The following is a 14,868-nucleotide window of genomic DNA, read 5'->3' as shown; positions in this document are numbered from 1 at the left end:
GAATTGGAAAATGTAACAGAGAAGGGCAACAAACACCACTGGGGTATGAAACAGCTTCCATATGAGGAGAGATTTAAAACCCTGGATCTGCTCAGCTTAGAAAAGAGACGACTGAGGGGGGATATGACAGAAGTCTATAAAAGCATGACTGGTGTGGAGAAAGTGAATCAGGAATTGTTATTAACGCCTTCACATAACACAGGAACCAGGGGTCACCCAATGACATTAAGAGGTTTAAAACGAACACAAGGAAGTACTTCACACTACGCAATGCCAACCTGTGGGACTCGTTGCCCCGGGATATTGTGAAGGCCAAAAGTAGAATAGGGCTCAAAAAAAAAAAATTAGATATGTTTCTGGAGAATAGGTCTGTCAATAAGGTTATTAGCCAACATGGTCAGGGACACAATCTATGCTCTGGGTGTCCCGAAACCTATGACAGCCAGAAGCTGGGAGTGGATGACGGGATGGATCACTCGATAAATTGCCCTGTTCGTTCCCTCTGAAGCACCTGGCACTGGCCACTGTCGGAAGACAGGCTAACTGGGCTAGATGGACCATTGGTCTGACCCAGGATGGCCGTTCTTATGTCCTGGCGCAACCCCTGCTTGTTCTGGTCCCTGCACCTAACCTCTGCACTTCAAACCCTTCCACCCATCACGCCCTGTTCCTCGCTGGCAGCTCGGCAGGTGCACGTCAGTCTGACCTGCTACATTTGTGCCATGTCTACTTTGGGATCTCACACAGCCAATGAACCTTTATCCTAATCTGCAACATCTCAGTGTTGTCCCCATCTCTCGATTCTAACCGTAGACCTTAACGCTCCCCTGCCACAGTCCTGGCTACGTCAATCTGGGTCCACCCAGAGATTTGTCAATGGATCTCAGGATGACCTTCAGCCCCCCCTTGCTATTCCAACCCTGCACCTCACAACCCTGCACCTCACAGAGCCAGGACATCTCAATCCTGACCAGTCCTAGACCTCTTGAGGAGAGAATGAAACTCATGGGTTTTTTAAACATTGGGTTGTTTTGCTTTACACAGTTCCGGTGACTCGGCAATATCTTCAGCCCTGACAAGTGAGCCACCAGCTGAGTCTCGTGAGGCAGGACTGTCTTAGGAGCTGTTCACCTCTTGATGCTCTGATAGCTCGAGAGTAAACTTGACTCCAGATTGCTGCCTAAGCAATCTTTCTTCCCCACTTCATGCCTGCCCAGCTCTGCTGGCCTTGAGCAGCCAGCCCAGCTTCCAGAATTCAAAACCACTTCCCTGTACAAAAAATAAAATAAAAATGCTGACCATAGCCACAAAACAAAAATCCTGTATCTTTGCACAGCCTGACCATTAAAGCTGTCTGTGGGGCTCTAAGTCGAGACTATTTTTATACTGTCAGTGGGAAAACTTCCCATAGACTGTCTTGAGCTTTCCCTCCTCTAAGGTATTTGTAATTAAATTTTATTTGACAGATCTGATTTTCTAATCGGTTTAGTCTCCACTGGTACAAATAGGATTTTATTTTTCATTACAAGCTAAAGAAAGCTGACATAATCCAGTTGGTAAATTTACGTCATGTCTATCTGATGTTAAATGCAGTTGAGCCAGGGTGAGAGAGGGACATAAAAAGAGCCAGTGTTAGTGGTTAGAGAAGAGGACTGGGAATCGGGGGGGGACATCACTGAAATGCAACCACTTCTGGAGTAGAACACAGCAGTTGTTAACACCATGCAGCAGTATTGCACAACATTCTAGGGAAGGGAGTGAAAAATACTAATCCCAATGCAACTTCAGGGGGAATTTTAAGTCTGCAATTTATAATCGCCTCCCAGCTGGAATTTGCCTAGGACGCCAGGGTTACTAGCCCTACTTGTGTGAAATGTTTGATGTCACGGTTGTTCGCTGCTTCCAGCAGCACAGAACCCCCTGTGCCATGTGGTCCGTTGGCTCAGTACTGCCTCTGAAGGAAGAGTAAGTGCTGAGTACTGAGTCAATGGTTATGAAAATACTTTCCCAGAAAGACAGAGGGATAGCTGTCTCCACACCCATTTCATAGAGTCCTCTGCCAATCCTTTTTTGTCTACTCGCAGTGGCAGCTATAAAGCAAGACAGAGCGAGGGGGATGCAACCCTGTGCTTAACCATCATTTCTGTGCAAGAAATGACCGGGCTGGGAAAGGAACCTGCAACAGAACAGGCCAGGGAGTCAGGCAGACTTGGACATTTTTTAGAAGTGAGCCTTTAAAGTGCAAGGCTGTGAACTCTCCATGTGCCCGTTCCTGTCCTAATATATAGTTTAAAAGTACAGTCCTGCAAGCACTTAATACTGACCATAATCCCACTGAAGTCAATGTGGGAGGGAGGGAGCATTTGCAGAATCAAGTCCTAGATACAGCTTTCCAGTTGTTTTCCCTATTTTATGTATTTATTTCAATGTAAATAAAAGGATGGCTATGCACCATAGCACCTAATTAGTACCTCAACACAGGCCCAGCAGCATTAAAATAATCATGGAACGTTGCCAGCCTGCCACCTACAAAAAATCTCCTTTCAATCGCAAGCTGCCTTTAGTTGCCAGAATCTTACTTTGGGGTTGTCTGAGCTGGGAACGTTGGTCTTTCCTTTCCAGCAGTGAAAGAAGCCAGGATACACACTATGCTGCACTTAGAAAGCTTAGTGTCCTGCCCTGTGTTAAAAACACCATAGGCTGTTAAACCTGAAGGAATTCCAGACCTGGAGTTGGCTTTTCACCAGTAACATTCTGTCTTTTCTCTTTGCACTTTGCTCACCCAAGCTAGTCAGATTTCATGCTCTGGTTCTCACGCACCAGCCCAGCGCGGTAGCATCTGTGTTGCGCATACTGCAGAGGGATGTCTGAATCCAAACAAAACCACTACACAAGGGCCTTTAAACAAAATACTAAAAACGTTTCCATTAATATGAGGGATTTGTAAAATCACTTTTTATAAAATAACCCCTGGATGTGGGTACATCTGCTTGGCAAGCAGAAACCCATAGCAGTGAGTCTCGGAGCCCGGGTCGCTGAGATGAGCTGTGTAGACGTTTAGGCTCAGGCGCTGGAGCCCGCAATTGAATGACGTAGCACGGCTTGCTGCAGTGGGTTTCTGCTTGCTGGGCAGACGTACCCTGTGCGGCCTGGGCTCCAGGGTAGGAGCACAGACTCTGACCTTACTGCAGCAGCTCCAATGTCTCCCTTCCAAGAGCAGACTTTTTGGCCTGCCGTCTCTTTTAAGGTATGTGGCTCTGATTTGTCACAATCACTTGATAGGTTTGCGGCACGCTTTCCGATCAGCAGAAAATCAAGGCTCAGCTCCCATCATGGGAAGTGGCTTTGAAAACCCCTTGTATTGAGCGAAACTGCCTGTTTTCTGTGCTGGGGGCCTAACACTGCCTTCCCCCCCCCCCCCATGTGCCTGCCCATGGAGTGAGAGATCGAGTTGAACCGGCTCTGAGTGTAGCCTGATCACTTCAGAGTTTGTTTCAGAGAGTGGGTGTGGGATAGAGCGCTGGGTCGGGACTCAGGAGACATGGTCTGTTCTTGGCTGTGCCACTGACATGCAATGTGACCTTGGGCCAGTCACTTCACCTCGCTATTTCCTCTCCCATACTTTGTCTTGTCTGTTAGGCTGTAAGTTCTTCAGGGCAGAGTCTCACTATTACTATTTGATTTAAAAAACAACAACGAGGAGTCCTTGTGGCACCTTAGAGACTAACAAATTTATTTGGGCACAAGCTTTCATGGGCTAATTTATGCCCAAATAAATTTTTTAGTCTCTAAGGTGCCACAAGGACTCCTCATTGTTTTTGCTGATACAGACTAACACGGCGACCGCTCTGAAACCTGTCACTATTTGATTTTAGAGTGTCTACCACAATGGTGCTCTGATCTCAGCTGGGGTATGTAAATGCTACTGCAATACAAGTAATTAAGAATAATAGGTGCTGAGAGGAAGCTCATGCACACGGCCAGATGGTCCCTGTATGTTCCAAATCATAGTGTCAGTGAAATTCCGTCACACATTAAGATGATGTGCTGACTTGTGGTTATTTGCAGGTAATTCAGAGCTTTTCCTGTAGTGAACTGCCCTGTGTTTGGAGGGTATCCTACATTTCTTTGGCTTTTTCCAGACTTCTCCTACATTTCTCTAAACCACAGCACCACGTTTGCTCTTTGGCGGATCCTTCAAAGGCTGTCTTTTCTCAGTAGGATTGCCAACGCTCCAGGATTATCCTGGAGTCTCCAGGAATTAAAGATTAATCTTTAATTAAAGATTGTTTCGTGATGAAACCTCCAGGAATACGTCCAACCAAAATTGGCAACTCTATTTCTCAGTATTAGTTCAGTGTGGCCTGTTGGAGGTTTTGGCTGCTGCTGTAGCTTCTAAGGCAGATTTTGTAATGAATTATTACAATTTCCTGTACTCCATGGCATGGAACCTCATGAGAACAAATGACCTCAGGGCAAAATTTTTCTGTGATCGACCCTGCAAATCTCTGTGTATTCTGCATTCGTTCCACCCATGGAATCCTCAGTCATGCCAATGAGAGCTAAACCTTGCCAATTTGTATCCCTCTCTCTAGGTTCATTAAGCGTACCTATCCCCATACTGACCAGCAGACATTGTCCTACTAGGATATCAAAGCAGTTTGCCAACATTACTGGCTATATCCTCACATACCCATGGGAAGCATTATCTCCATTTTTACTGTGGGGGGGGGGGGGCGGAGGGGCTGGGGGAATGAAACACAGAGGGGCTGAGTGTCTTGTCCAGGGTCAAACAGTAAGTTGGTGGCAGGATTGGGCTTAGAACCCAGCTCTTTTGAGTCCCAGTTCATTCTTCTGTGCACGCCCTTCCTCCCTCCGAGGATGAGATGTGCATTGAAAGGAGAATTTCCCCCTTAGCTTGGTTTCCTATTTTAGTGCTTTCCAATACAGTGGCATGGTGCCAATCCTCGTATTGCTCCATGTCACAATATTCATGTTCTTTTTGATCAACTGGGGGAAACGTTGTTTAGAAGGAAGCTGGGAACTGATAAGTTTAAAATCAGCTGCACCCAAAGCTTCCCTTGACCTTATAGTGTAGTCACCAGTCCCTTCCATGACTGGGGAGTTCAGGCCAAGACTTCGGGAGACCTGGGCAGTAACCTTAGATTGCCCAGACTGTATAGTCACTCTGGGGAGCTCAAGAGAACCATATGGTCTGTGGCTGTCCGCCCCAACAAAGAGTGTGTGTGTGTGCGTGTGTGTGTGCACACGCCGCTGCAGTCTGTATCATTGGCCATAGTTTGTGAGAACTGCCCTACAGATGTGGTAGGAACAATTCAACCCGCATACACACAAGGGAAATGAAAAGAGATTGGAGTGAAAGGCCCGATTAGCATTCACACAACATCTGGTCGCCATTAAACACCTAAATCCAGGTATAAGCTCATCAGAGAGAATGGGAACCACTCTCGGTAATGAGAGTGCCCAGAGCCCCACGTCGCTCCACGCCCATCCATCTTGCAGGCTCCAAGTAGTCAGCAGTTAATTTTAAAAAATAAGCCGTTTCCTGGTAGAAAACCACTCTTGGGGCCTATAATCAAATAAGAGCTAACTAGAGGCAGCCAGTTTTGCTGGAGCGTTTGGTTGGCAGCTGTTCACAGTGTGCTATTGTGAAATGTGGGGAACAGAGGAAATGCAGTTCCTAATTCCTTTGTGCAATGAAGCAGCTTTTAGTATTGTTAAATAGCTGCCTCATGGGACAACGTTAGTCCTCCAGCTTTGCCCCCTTGAGTGGCTGCAGCAGGTTTCTGGTTACCAGTTTTCTGCATCAGCCATGCCAACTGTCCAGCTTTACCAGGCCACCGCACTGGGTTCCTTTTTCTGATGGCTTCAAGCCTAGGCACTGGGCAGCATGCCTACGGTAACACCACTGCATCTGCGGATGCCATTCCATTGGATTGCAGCTGGGTGGGGCTAACATGCTAGTCACCATGTCTCTGATTTAGGCCAGGTCTAAACTACAAAATGAAGTTGCCCTAACTTAGGTGTACAGCCACCACAATAATTACATCGCTTGTGCGTGTCCACATTTTGCTCCTTGTGTCGGCGGTGTGCGTCCTCACCAGGAGCGCTTGTATCGGTTGTACTATCAGTGTGGGGGCATTGTGGGATAGCGCCTGAAAGCCAATAACAGTCGATGTAAGCAACGCAATGTCTACACCAGGGGTAGGCAACCTATGGCACGCTTCCCAGGGTTGTGAGGCATCTTGCTCCCGCCTGCCCTTAGTGTGAATCTTGTCTGTGTCTGCTGGCGATCAGCTCCCTGCCTCACCATCCTCTGGGAACTCAACCACTGCCTACCAGGCATCCCCCTCTCGGTACAGGTTAGTGACAGGCACACACCAACCCCACAGACATCCCTCTGGAGCATTCCCTATAAAAGAAAATCATAACATGCTTTCTAGAGCCTAAACATAACACACTAGCCATTCCCTTGTCTCCTACAGCATAGCTTACCCCAAGTCCCTTTCCCAGTGTTTTCCGACAGAACGGCCCAGGTCCCCCTTTCATAACATCTAGCCCGCTGGCAGCTGGTCTTCACAGGCTGAAGGATGCTAGGGTGTTTCTCTGCACCCCCGAATAGATAGACCAGACCTTTGATCTTCACTTGCAAATAAGGTTTCTTCTGCCTTCTGCTCACCTTTTCCTGTTAATTTCCATCTGAAGTCTCTGTAAACTCATTAGCATTTGACTTAGTATGCTGATAGACTTCTATTGTGAGACACACAATATGCAGTGATCTACCAGGGGGATAAGGGTCTCCTGCCTGCTGTCTGCGGAAGTTTTATCTCCAGCCACGCTACCTTTGAGTGACCTGCCTTTAATTACAAGGCCTAGAGAACATAATTTCCAGCATATATGCATCACGCCTCACGTATTTTCCATACATATATCTCACAATGATTATGATGACAGGTGTGACCTTACGTGCCATTCTTCTGGTGAACCCCCAGGGATCCTGGTACCCGTATGTACTCCTGTGCCTTCTGGCAGTCGACATCAAGAGGTCCTTGTGTCCTATTATCCTAAGGCAAAAATACACTAGGGATAAGGTGCTTCAGTTTTACCATGAGGTACACTAGGTGAGACCAACTCCAGACAGGAGCAGAGTGCTGACTTTGTCTAATTTACCTCATGATAACACTGAAGTGCCTTGTCCTCAGTGTGTTTTTACCTCAGGATAGCTCACCTGCTTTAGTTGCCCTGAGATAAAATATCACCATTGTTAGCAGTGAAAATAAGGCCTTCAGTAACCAGGGACTACTGAGAGTTGGCCTTTAAGTTCTAACAGAATTGGCCTGGCAGCCTGGGGGATTGTGGTCTCTAAAGACAGAAGTGGCCTGTTGAAAGTGCCCTATAGTGCAGGCTTCGGAGTTGGCTGTACCAAACAGGCAGAATAAGGGGCCAGTAAAGCTGATGGAGTGAGCAACTGTGGGCTGGTAGGGATGGAAATTTGTTGGTTCCTGTAAGAGCAACCGAGCTGGCAGCCATTCCTGCCAACGTTGACTGTGTGCTTGTCACCATCTGTCATGAAAATGTATTGCCCACATCAAACCTACTCCTAGAGCTGGGTAGGATGTCTGTGGTGTGTCTAACCTGTCATATCGCAGTTGATTCAGCATCAGGAAACAGTCATTTATTTTCCAGTAAGCCTCTGGCACAGAGGCACATTTTAGAGATGAGCAGGGAATTGTTTTGGGGATTGTATCTGACTATAAAATACAGGAGGCTATCAGATGTTATTTGTTTACTGAGCACAAGTTGTGTAGCACGAAAGCAGGAATATAATCCGTTGTTGCCAAAGCAGCTGATGACACTCTGAAGATCCATGTGGAATTAGCATCATATAGAAGGCAAGTTCTCTATCCCATTTGCCAAATGGGTCTGTCAGAGCTGGATGAGATAAGGGGGAATTGGCCTAGCAAGCCAATGAGCAGTCATCTCATGGCCTAAGAAGATGGTGTTCCATGCTGTAAACACAGATGGAGGAGAAACTGAGTTTCGGTGTAGCTTTTTTTTTTTTTTTAATTATAAGACACTACTTTGCTGCAGCACAAGTGTGATTTGAAGGCTCCAGGACTTCGGGCTGTGGTCTGCATGCTTTGCAGTGGTGTCCTTCACTAAGGCCCCAATCCACCAAAAGGCATGCTTAATTTTAAGCATATGAGTAGTCCATTGATTTATGAATTCATTTAAATGCTTTGCTAGTTAAAGGCCTACTCAGAGGGACATTATCTTGCCTCTTATTGCTTATGCCATAGGGGAACGCAAATGGATGTGCTTACAAATACTGTAGGCATGATTCTGGTGGCTTGTTCAAAATTAGTTCCCCAAAAAACTGAAGGCAAGTTGTGTGGCCCAGCAGCTAATGAATATCTAAGGACTGAAGCTGCTCGAAAAATGGACCAACTGCTGTTGGTGAAAGAGAATAGAAGCTCGCACCTCACCCAGCTTGTCTCTCTAATAGCCTGGGACCAACATGTCTACACCAACACTGCAGAATAGTGTCTTGGTCAGTGGCCAGGGGAAAGGAAAAGATGCTGCACCCACAATACTTGGGATTGTGGGTGGAGCTTGGGTAGAGTCCCATCAAGTTTCCTTTCCCCTGGCCACTGACCAAGACACTGTCCTGTTTCAATGAAGCAGAAATGTAAAGCACCCGGGTCAGATTCTGATCGCTGCAGACCCCAGAAACGCCATTGAAATCAGTGGAGCTATTCCAGATGAACTGAGGTTGCTGCGAGATCCAAAACCCACCCAGACAGAAGGCAGTGGCCAAAATTCATTTCCTCTCGGGGGCTAGGATGGGGGCAGAAAGAAGACGCTGTGCAAACCTGATTCTAAACAAACACTGAGTCATCTGTCAAAGCTGTCAGCTCTCTCTACGGTAGCTGGCTGCCTGGGGCTAGCTTCGCACACAGTTGGGGATGCATTTTAAAAAAAAAAAAGTAACAGCTCAAAACATGTGATCAGATTTTTTTTTTAAAATGTACCAATTAAAGCGGTGAGTGTTGTTGAGGGTGTAACTGCTCTTCAAAGGCTCCCGGCAGCCTGCTCGTAGTAAGGCTGTTTGTGAATCCAGCCTTTCCAAAATGCCCTGGATTAAGCTAGACAGGCTCCTCCAGCGCACTAAATCCTTATGGAAGTTCTGTCGTTCCTGTGTGTTGCCAGCTTCCCCTGCCCACAGACCGTACAGGCTAAGGTAAGGATGTTGGTGTCACCCGTCTTGTTCTTGGCGTCACTTTTATCTGGGTTCCTCAGGTGTATTTCAGAGTGAAGCCTGCTTTTGTTCTGTGTCTTTCGTATCTTCTCCCCGTCCACCCACGCGGGCTGCTCGTAGAGGTCTTCCTCTGTTCGATATGTACGTCTGCATAGGGGCAGAGATATCTGGAGAAATTATCTATTCAGGAGTGGTTATAAAAGGATCCCTCCTGGCTTCATGCAGTTATTTAATCTAGGCTGCCAAATCCACCCTATATATTAGGGGTTCTCAAACTGGGGGTTGGGACCCCTCAGGGGGTCGCGAGGTTATTACATGGGGGGGGGTCGCGAACTGTCAGCCTCCACCCCAAACCCCGCTTTGCCTCCTGCATTTATAATGGTATTACATTTATTTAAAAGGGTTTTTAATGTATAAGGAGGGTCGCACTCAGAGGCTTGCTGTGTGAAAGGGGTCACCAGGACAAAAGTCTGAGAACCCCTGCCCTATATGAACCAGCCTTGGAGTAAGGGGTATAGGCCAGTGCTTTAAGTCCTGTAAAAAAGGCTGCATTCTGTATGAAACCATTGTAATTCTCCATGGGAGTTTTATAGCGGGGAGCTTATGTAAAATAGCTTTGTGGAAGTGTCTTTGACGTCCATTCTTGCAAACCCATGACCACTGCAGCCGCTGAGAGTGCTTCCGGCAGGCAGGTAATTAACAATGATTGTTAAACCTGGGGTTTGAACCATACACAGCTTCTGTCATGCCCAGGGCATCACGCAGCTGCAGGGAGATGGGAAAAGAAATAGACAAAATTGAGAGTGAGAGAGAGCCTTCGGACCCAGTTTGAATTGGGACTTGATTGGAAAAGATGAATCCTTGTTCTAAAGCAACATGGTACAGCGTATAATAAAGAGCAGACATGGCTACTGCTTAGACACACAGCTGAGTGTTACTACGTACAGCATGTGTGTTCCTACTTAACAACCACCTGCATTAGAGAGGATCCTTTGCTGCTCGACTGCTCTGTCACTGTCCATTTGCTCTTCTGAAGAGCAGGATTAAAGATTTATTGTTAGGAGCAGCCTTAATATTCCTTTTATTTGGAGCCCTGTAAAATCCTGAGGTGACCACAGCATTTGCACTAGCAATCTTAGGAAAGCTCTCGGGAATGATCTCCAGTTAATGCACATTTTAGCCGCGTTGGTAACAGTGAACTATAGCTATGAAATGTCCAGTCCAGGTGATCTTCATTCTGATATATGACCCCAGAGCAATATTCAGTTGTTGGCATCCCCAATCTGGCTTTAGATCTCTCCATTTTTTACAGGCCATTTAGATTATTTTCAGGATCTACCACTCCTTGGGCCAGAGGCATTTGTGGAAGGCCGCATGTTCAATCCCTGAAAGGGGAGGGAGTATCTGCCATTGCATAATAGCCATTGTAGCAGATTAAGGAGAGGCATTACTGAGGTCGGAGGGAAATCCTAGCTATCCGAGATGCGGGAAGGGAGACAGCGTGGCTAGTTCTCACCATATTTGGTGTTTTTCTTGAAGTCTCAGTTCCTGGAGTCAGGTGATTTACATGAGAAACTTGCATTTAAAAGGAAAGTAAGTTTCTGCTTGTGAAGAAACCTTGAAAACACAACCCCTAAAAATGTAAACACCAGAAGGGAAATAAAAAGACCCCCAAATCATTTTTTTTAAATCTCAGGATTGTCTTAAAATCATAATTTTGGGGGCCTGGCACATGATTTTGGGGTTTAGGAGAGTAATAGGGTTACTTAGGGTTCTCACTGGGCCCTGGAAGACTCCCAGGAAAAAAAAATAGATGCCCATGGCCCTGGGACTGTCACTTGTGGAAATGCAGGACCGAGCCTATTTTTGCAGGCTTGTGTAAAGATACCAAGCTCTGGTCTCCAAGCCCAGTCCTTTAGAACTGTGATTATCTACCCTAGGGAATTTTGCACCAGTGATGCTATGCCTTCACTGTCCCAGTGCAAATCCCCTCATGTAGGAGCCCTGCACTGGTGTAAAAGGTGACTTGCCACCATTTTATCTTTGCGTGCTAGTGCGGCACATGAACACTAGAGCTTTCCATCAGAGCAGATATCTCAGCGTAGCTGCAAAATCCCCACTGAGGACGAGGCCTAAGGGTAAAACCTTACTGATGCCAAAAGGTCTTGAGAAAAATGCTTGAGAATCCCCCTAGTTACATCACATGCTGCTTTTCTGCAAGAACTGAAACCGTGTTGCACGAGAGTGCCAGGATTTGCCGTTCAACTAGTGGCTATACAATATGGGCTTTGCAAAGTAGCATTAAACAGGCAGTGGGTTTGCAAAAATCGACCGTTTCTATTGGGTCAGCAAAACAGCATAATTCTGGTCTTGCCCATTTACTGTCCCGCTGCAAGACAGTGGCTGAGTCTTCTGTCGGGAACCTTGCCACATTTCAATTTATGGGCTTACAAATTAAAACATATGGCCTTTATAGATTTTTCCCCCCCCCACTGTCATAAAACATGAAAACCAGCATTTTATGCTCTGCTGCTGACCTTAGATTGTCATTGGTCCAGCTCCTAGTCTGTAAGGATCGGCTTTGTTTAAGAAAAAACAAAACAATAAAACTCTTGGCATAGAGTTCTTGGGAAAAAATTTCCCACCATTACTAACACCTGTGCAGCTCCTTTGGTGGGAGCACTAGCGTGGGCTGGCCACTGGTATTTTAAACTCCGCCTTGTCTAATCCTGCTCCAAGCAAGTCGAGCTAACGCTAGGTCTTGTCGACACTACGTAACCCATTGTTGCTTGCATTGGGGGAGCTGCTCTAGTTTTAGCAACATGGGAACAGATTGCCCAGATAACCCGGCTATACACAGGGCTGCTGCGTTTTCTTTGGCTTGGAGTCCCCTAGGAACACAATGCATTGTCACAGCTTGGACTTGTTTGCCAGTCTGAGTCTGGCTTTGCCTACAGGAGCTGTAGAACGGTGTCCTCGGGTGCTGGCTTCTAAGCCGGATAGGCTGGTATATTCAACTCCGAACTCCTTGGGAACTCCATTTCCTGGGTTTGAAATAAGGGAGAAGCCTTTTCTTAGAGAAATCCAGCTGGCTGTTTTGTGGCTCTGCAACAGCCCAGGAGAACTCGGTGATTTGTCTGTGTTTGGAGTGTAACCAACAACGGGGGTATAAAGGCAGCTTTTATTATAAACAAAGCACAGCTGGTCTTTGGGTTTGTTTTAGAATTTTATCACCCCAAAATTTCAGGGAGCGCTCGATGATGCTTTTAACAGCCCTGAAAGTGCGAGACGGGTACAGCTCAGCGAGGCGATGCATCATCGGCGCCATCTGCTTTACCGCAGCTATGCCAGGGAAAATCTGTCCTAGCCTGCAGCTTTCCTACCATTCCAGACCTGAGCTCCTCCTGCTAGGCTGCTAGGGGAATGCTGACTGTCGGGAGGGGGTTGGTTGGTTTGTTTGTTTTTGTGACCTGCGTAAACCACCAGCTCTGTTTTCCCTTAACGACTTCCTCTGGGTTTGGACCCAAGGGGCTGGATCATCTGAAGGGATAATAGGCAATTGCAGGTGTGCTTTGGCTGGGAACGAATGAGTGGTATTGGCCTCCCGGTTTGCATTAGCGCCTGGCAGGTCGGGGAAGGCACTTCCTCGTCATTCTGGGTTCTCTGAGTCTATTACTCTTGCTCCCGCTTCAATGTGAAGCAAAGGAATGTCAAGTAGAATCAAGGTCTCAGCCAAACCCCTTTCGCGTGTGAATGTCAATGATCCTGAGAGAGAGCAAGCAACTGCAACTCCCATTGATCTCCAGGGGAATCGCGGCTGCTCAACGCCTCTCTGGATCAGGCCCCGACTGGCCCAGAAGAATGTGCTCGGAGGGGTGTGTTTTCAAAGGGATTCTAAAGGCCTCTGTTGGCCTGAAATATTTAGCAGCGCTGGAGCTGAAGGAAAGCAGATGAGACAGAAAGGGAACAGAATCAGATTGGCTGCAAGTCGCTGGCAAGTCTATTCTGTGAAACGACTCTGGCACTATCTGTCCCCCATCCTGCCCATGCTAATCGGAGCTGTCCATCACTGGGGCTCTGAGCTGCGGCTGTGTGGTTAGCATGTGTAGGAGGAAGGCCGAGCATTCGCCAGCCCAGTAATACCCTTTCTGAAAGCCTGGGGCAGAGGGGAAAAACAAACTCAGATTCTCTTAAAGAAACAGTGTGGGCTGCTGGGGCAGGCAAGGTCAGCTTGACCTGCCCTGATGGAGTTAGATACAATATGAGCCTTAGACATTGGTGTGAATTGGTACCATCTTTTAGGTAGCTGATTCGGTTCCCTCATTCAGCTGTCATCCAGGAGACGGAGTCCAGGCCTCTGAGTAGATGTAGCATGCTCGGTGTGGCTGGGGCAGGAGCAGGGATTTCCAGGTGAGCTACAATGAGGAAAGACTGGCTCCCTCAAGCCTGTTCCTCTGAGTTTCTGGGAACAAGAAAAATCCCTTTCAATTGGCTTATGGGGAAAAAAAATAACATGGGGTGGGAAAGATAAATCCCTTGAAGTCCCCAGCCTGTGCAATTTCATAACAGGCATGAGTTTGTTAGTTGAAATTCACTGAGCTCAGCCGGTTCCTTTGTGTGGGGTGGGAAGGGAGGAAGAGAGGGGATGCGTGGAGAGGGGAGTTGGGAGTTAGCTGTATGGCCTTGGTTTCCAGTTGAAAACCAAAACTGCATCCACTTTCCCTGTGAACTGAATTGAAAGCGTTCAGACCATGAACACAGTTAGCATTGTTCAAGTTACAGCCGCAGTATCGGCCATGAGAAGGAGTGTTGGGCAGGAAACCGTTTTCCCGTCCTGTGACCATTTTTGAGGGTTCAAAAACTTTTACCCTCCTGAATCAGGACAAGAAGTCGAAATCTCAGAGTTTTTCACCAAGAAATGCTTTTTCAGTTTGGGTCCATTGAAACATTTTGTTTTGAGCATTTTAAAACATTTTATTTTGAGTCCAACCTTTCCCCCCCCCCTGTTTTTAACCTTTTACTTGGCCTAATTAGCTTACTTTTCTAAATGAAAAGTCATTTCAAACCAGAAAGCTGGGGGGTTTCATTTGGAAAATGCATTCGTTTTTAAACTTTTTTCTTTCTCTTTCTCTTTTTTTTTTTTTTTTTTGGTCACTGGAACTGATCCTGTTTTGCAAACCATTTTGCTTTTGACAAATTGGCATTTTTCAATGGAAAAAACATTTTGTCTAAAAATTTCTCACTGGCTCTAGTAAGATGTTTCCCTGCCTCCAGTATTTAAGAACATAAGACTTGCTAGACTGGATCAGACCCAAGGCCCATCTAGTCTTGTACTGTCTTTGAGAATGACCACACCAGATGGTATAGACCAGTGGTGGGCAAACTACGGCCCACGGGCCACATCCAGCCTGTGGGACCGTCCTGCCTAGCCCCTGAGCTCCTGGCCGGGGAGGCTAGCCTCCAGTCCCTCCCCCGCAGCCACACCGCTGTGTGGGCAGCGCTCTGGGTGGCGGGGTTGCGCGCTCCTGCAGGGCAGCACGGCAGCGTGTCTGGCTGTGGCCGGGTGGCGTAGCTGCCAGAGCGGCATG

The 14,868-nt window shown here is 47.1% G+C and overlaps 1 protein-coding gene across 8 annotated transcripts in view; it reads left to right on the top strand.

Annotated features, from left to right (window-relative positions):
• GPSM1 (G protein signaling modulator 1) overlaps nucleotides 1–14,868 on the top strand; it is a 152,770-nt gene that overhangs the window by 15,591 nt on the left and 122,311 nt on the right. For 2 of the 8 annotated variants that reach the window (XM_024106293.3, XM_008169471.4), the window contains exon 1: nucleotides 9,119–9,262. The exons of 3 other annotated variants lie outside the window; for them this stretch is intronic. In XM_024106293.3, the coding sequence (XP_023962061.1) occupies nucleotides 9,153–9,262 (110 nt within the window). In that variant the 5' untranslated portion in view covers nucleotides 9,119–9,152. Of the gene's footprint in view, nucleotides 1–9,118; nucleotides 9,263–13,582; nucleotides 13,691–14,868 lie in introns of those variants that run through there. 3 more of the 8 variants (XR_508912.4, XM_008169470.4, XM_065572064.1) reach the window with 2 other exon arrangements.

This window comes from Chrysemys picta, chromosome 18, assembly GCF_011386835.1.
Source record: "Chrysemys picta bellii isolate R12L10 chromosome 18, ASM1138683v2, whole genome shotgun sequence".
NCBI classification, from domain to species: domain Eukaryota; kingdom Metazoa; phylum Chordata; order Testudines; family Emydidae; genus Chrysemys; species Chrysemys picta.
Note: the sequence above shows the minus strand (reverse complement) of the source record. Positions and strands in the feature narration are given on the sequence as shown.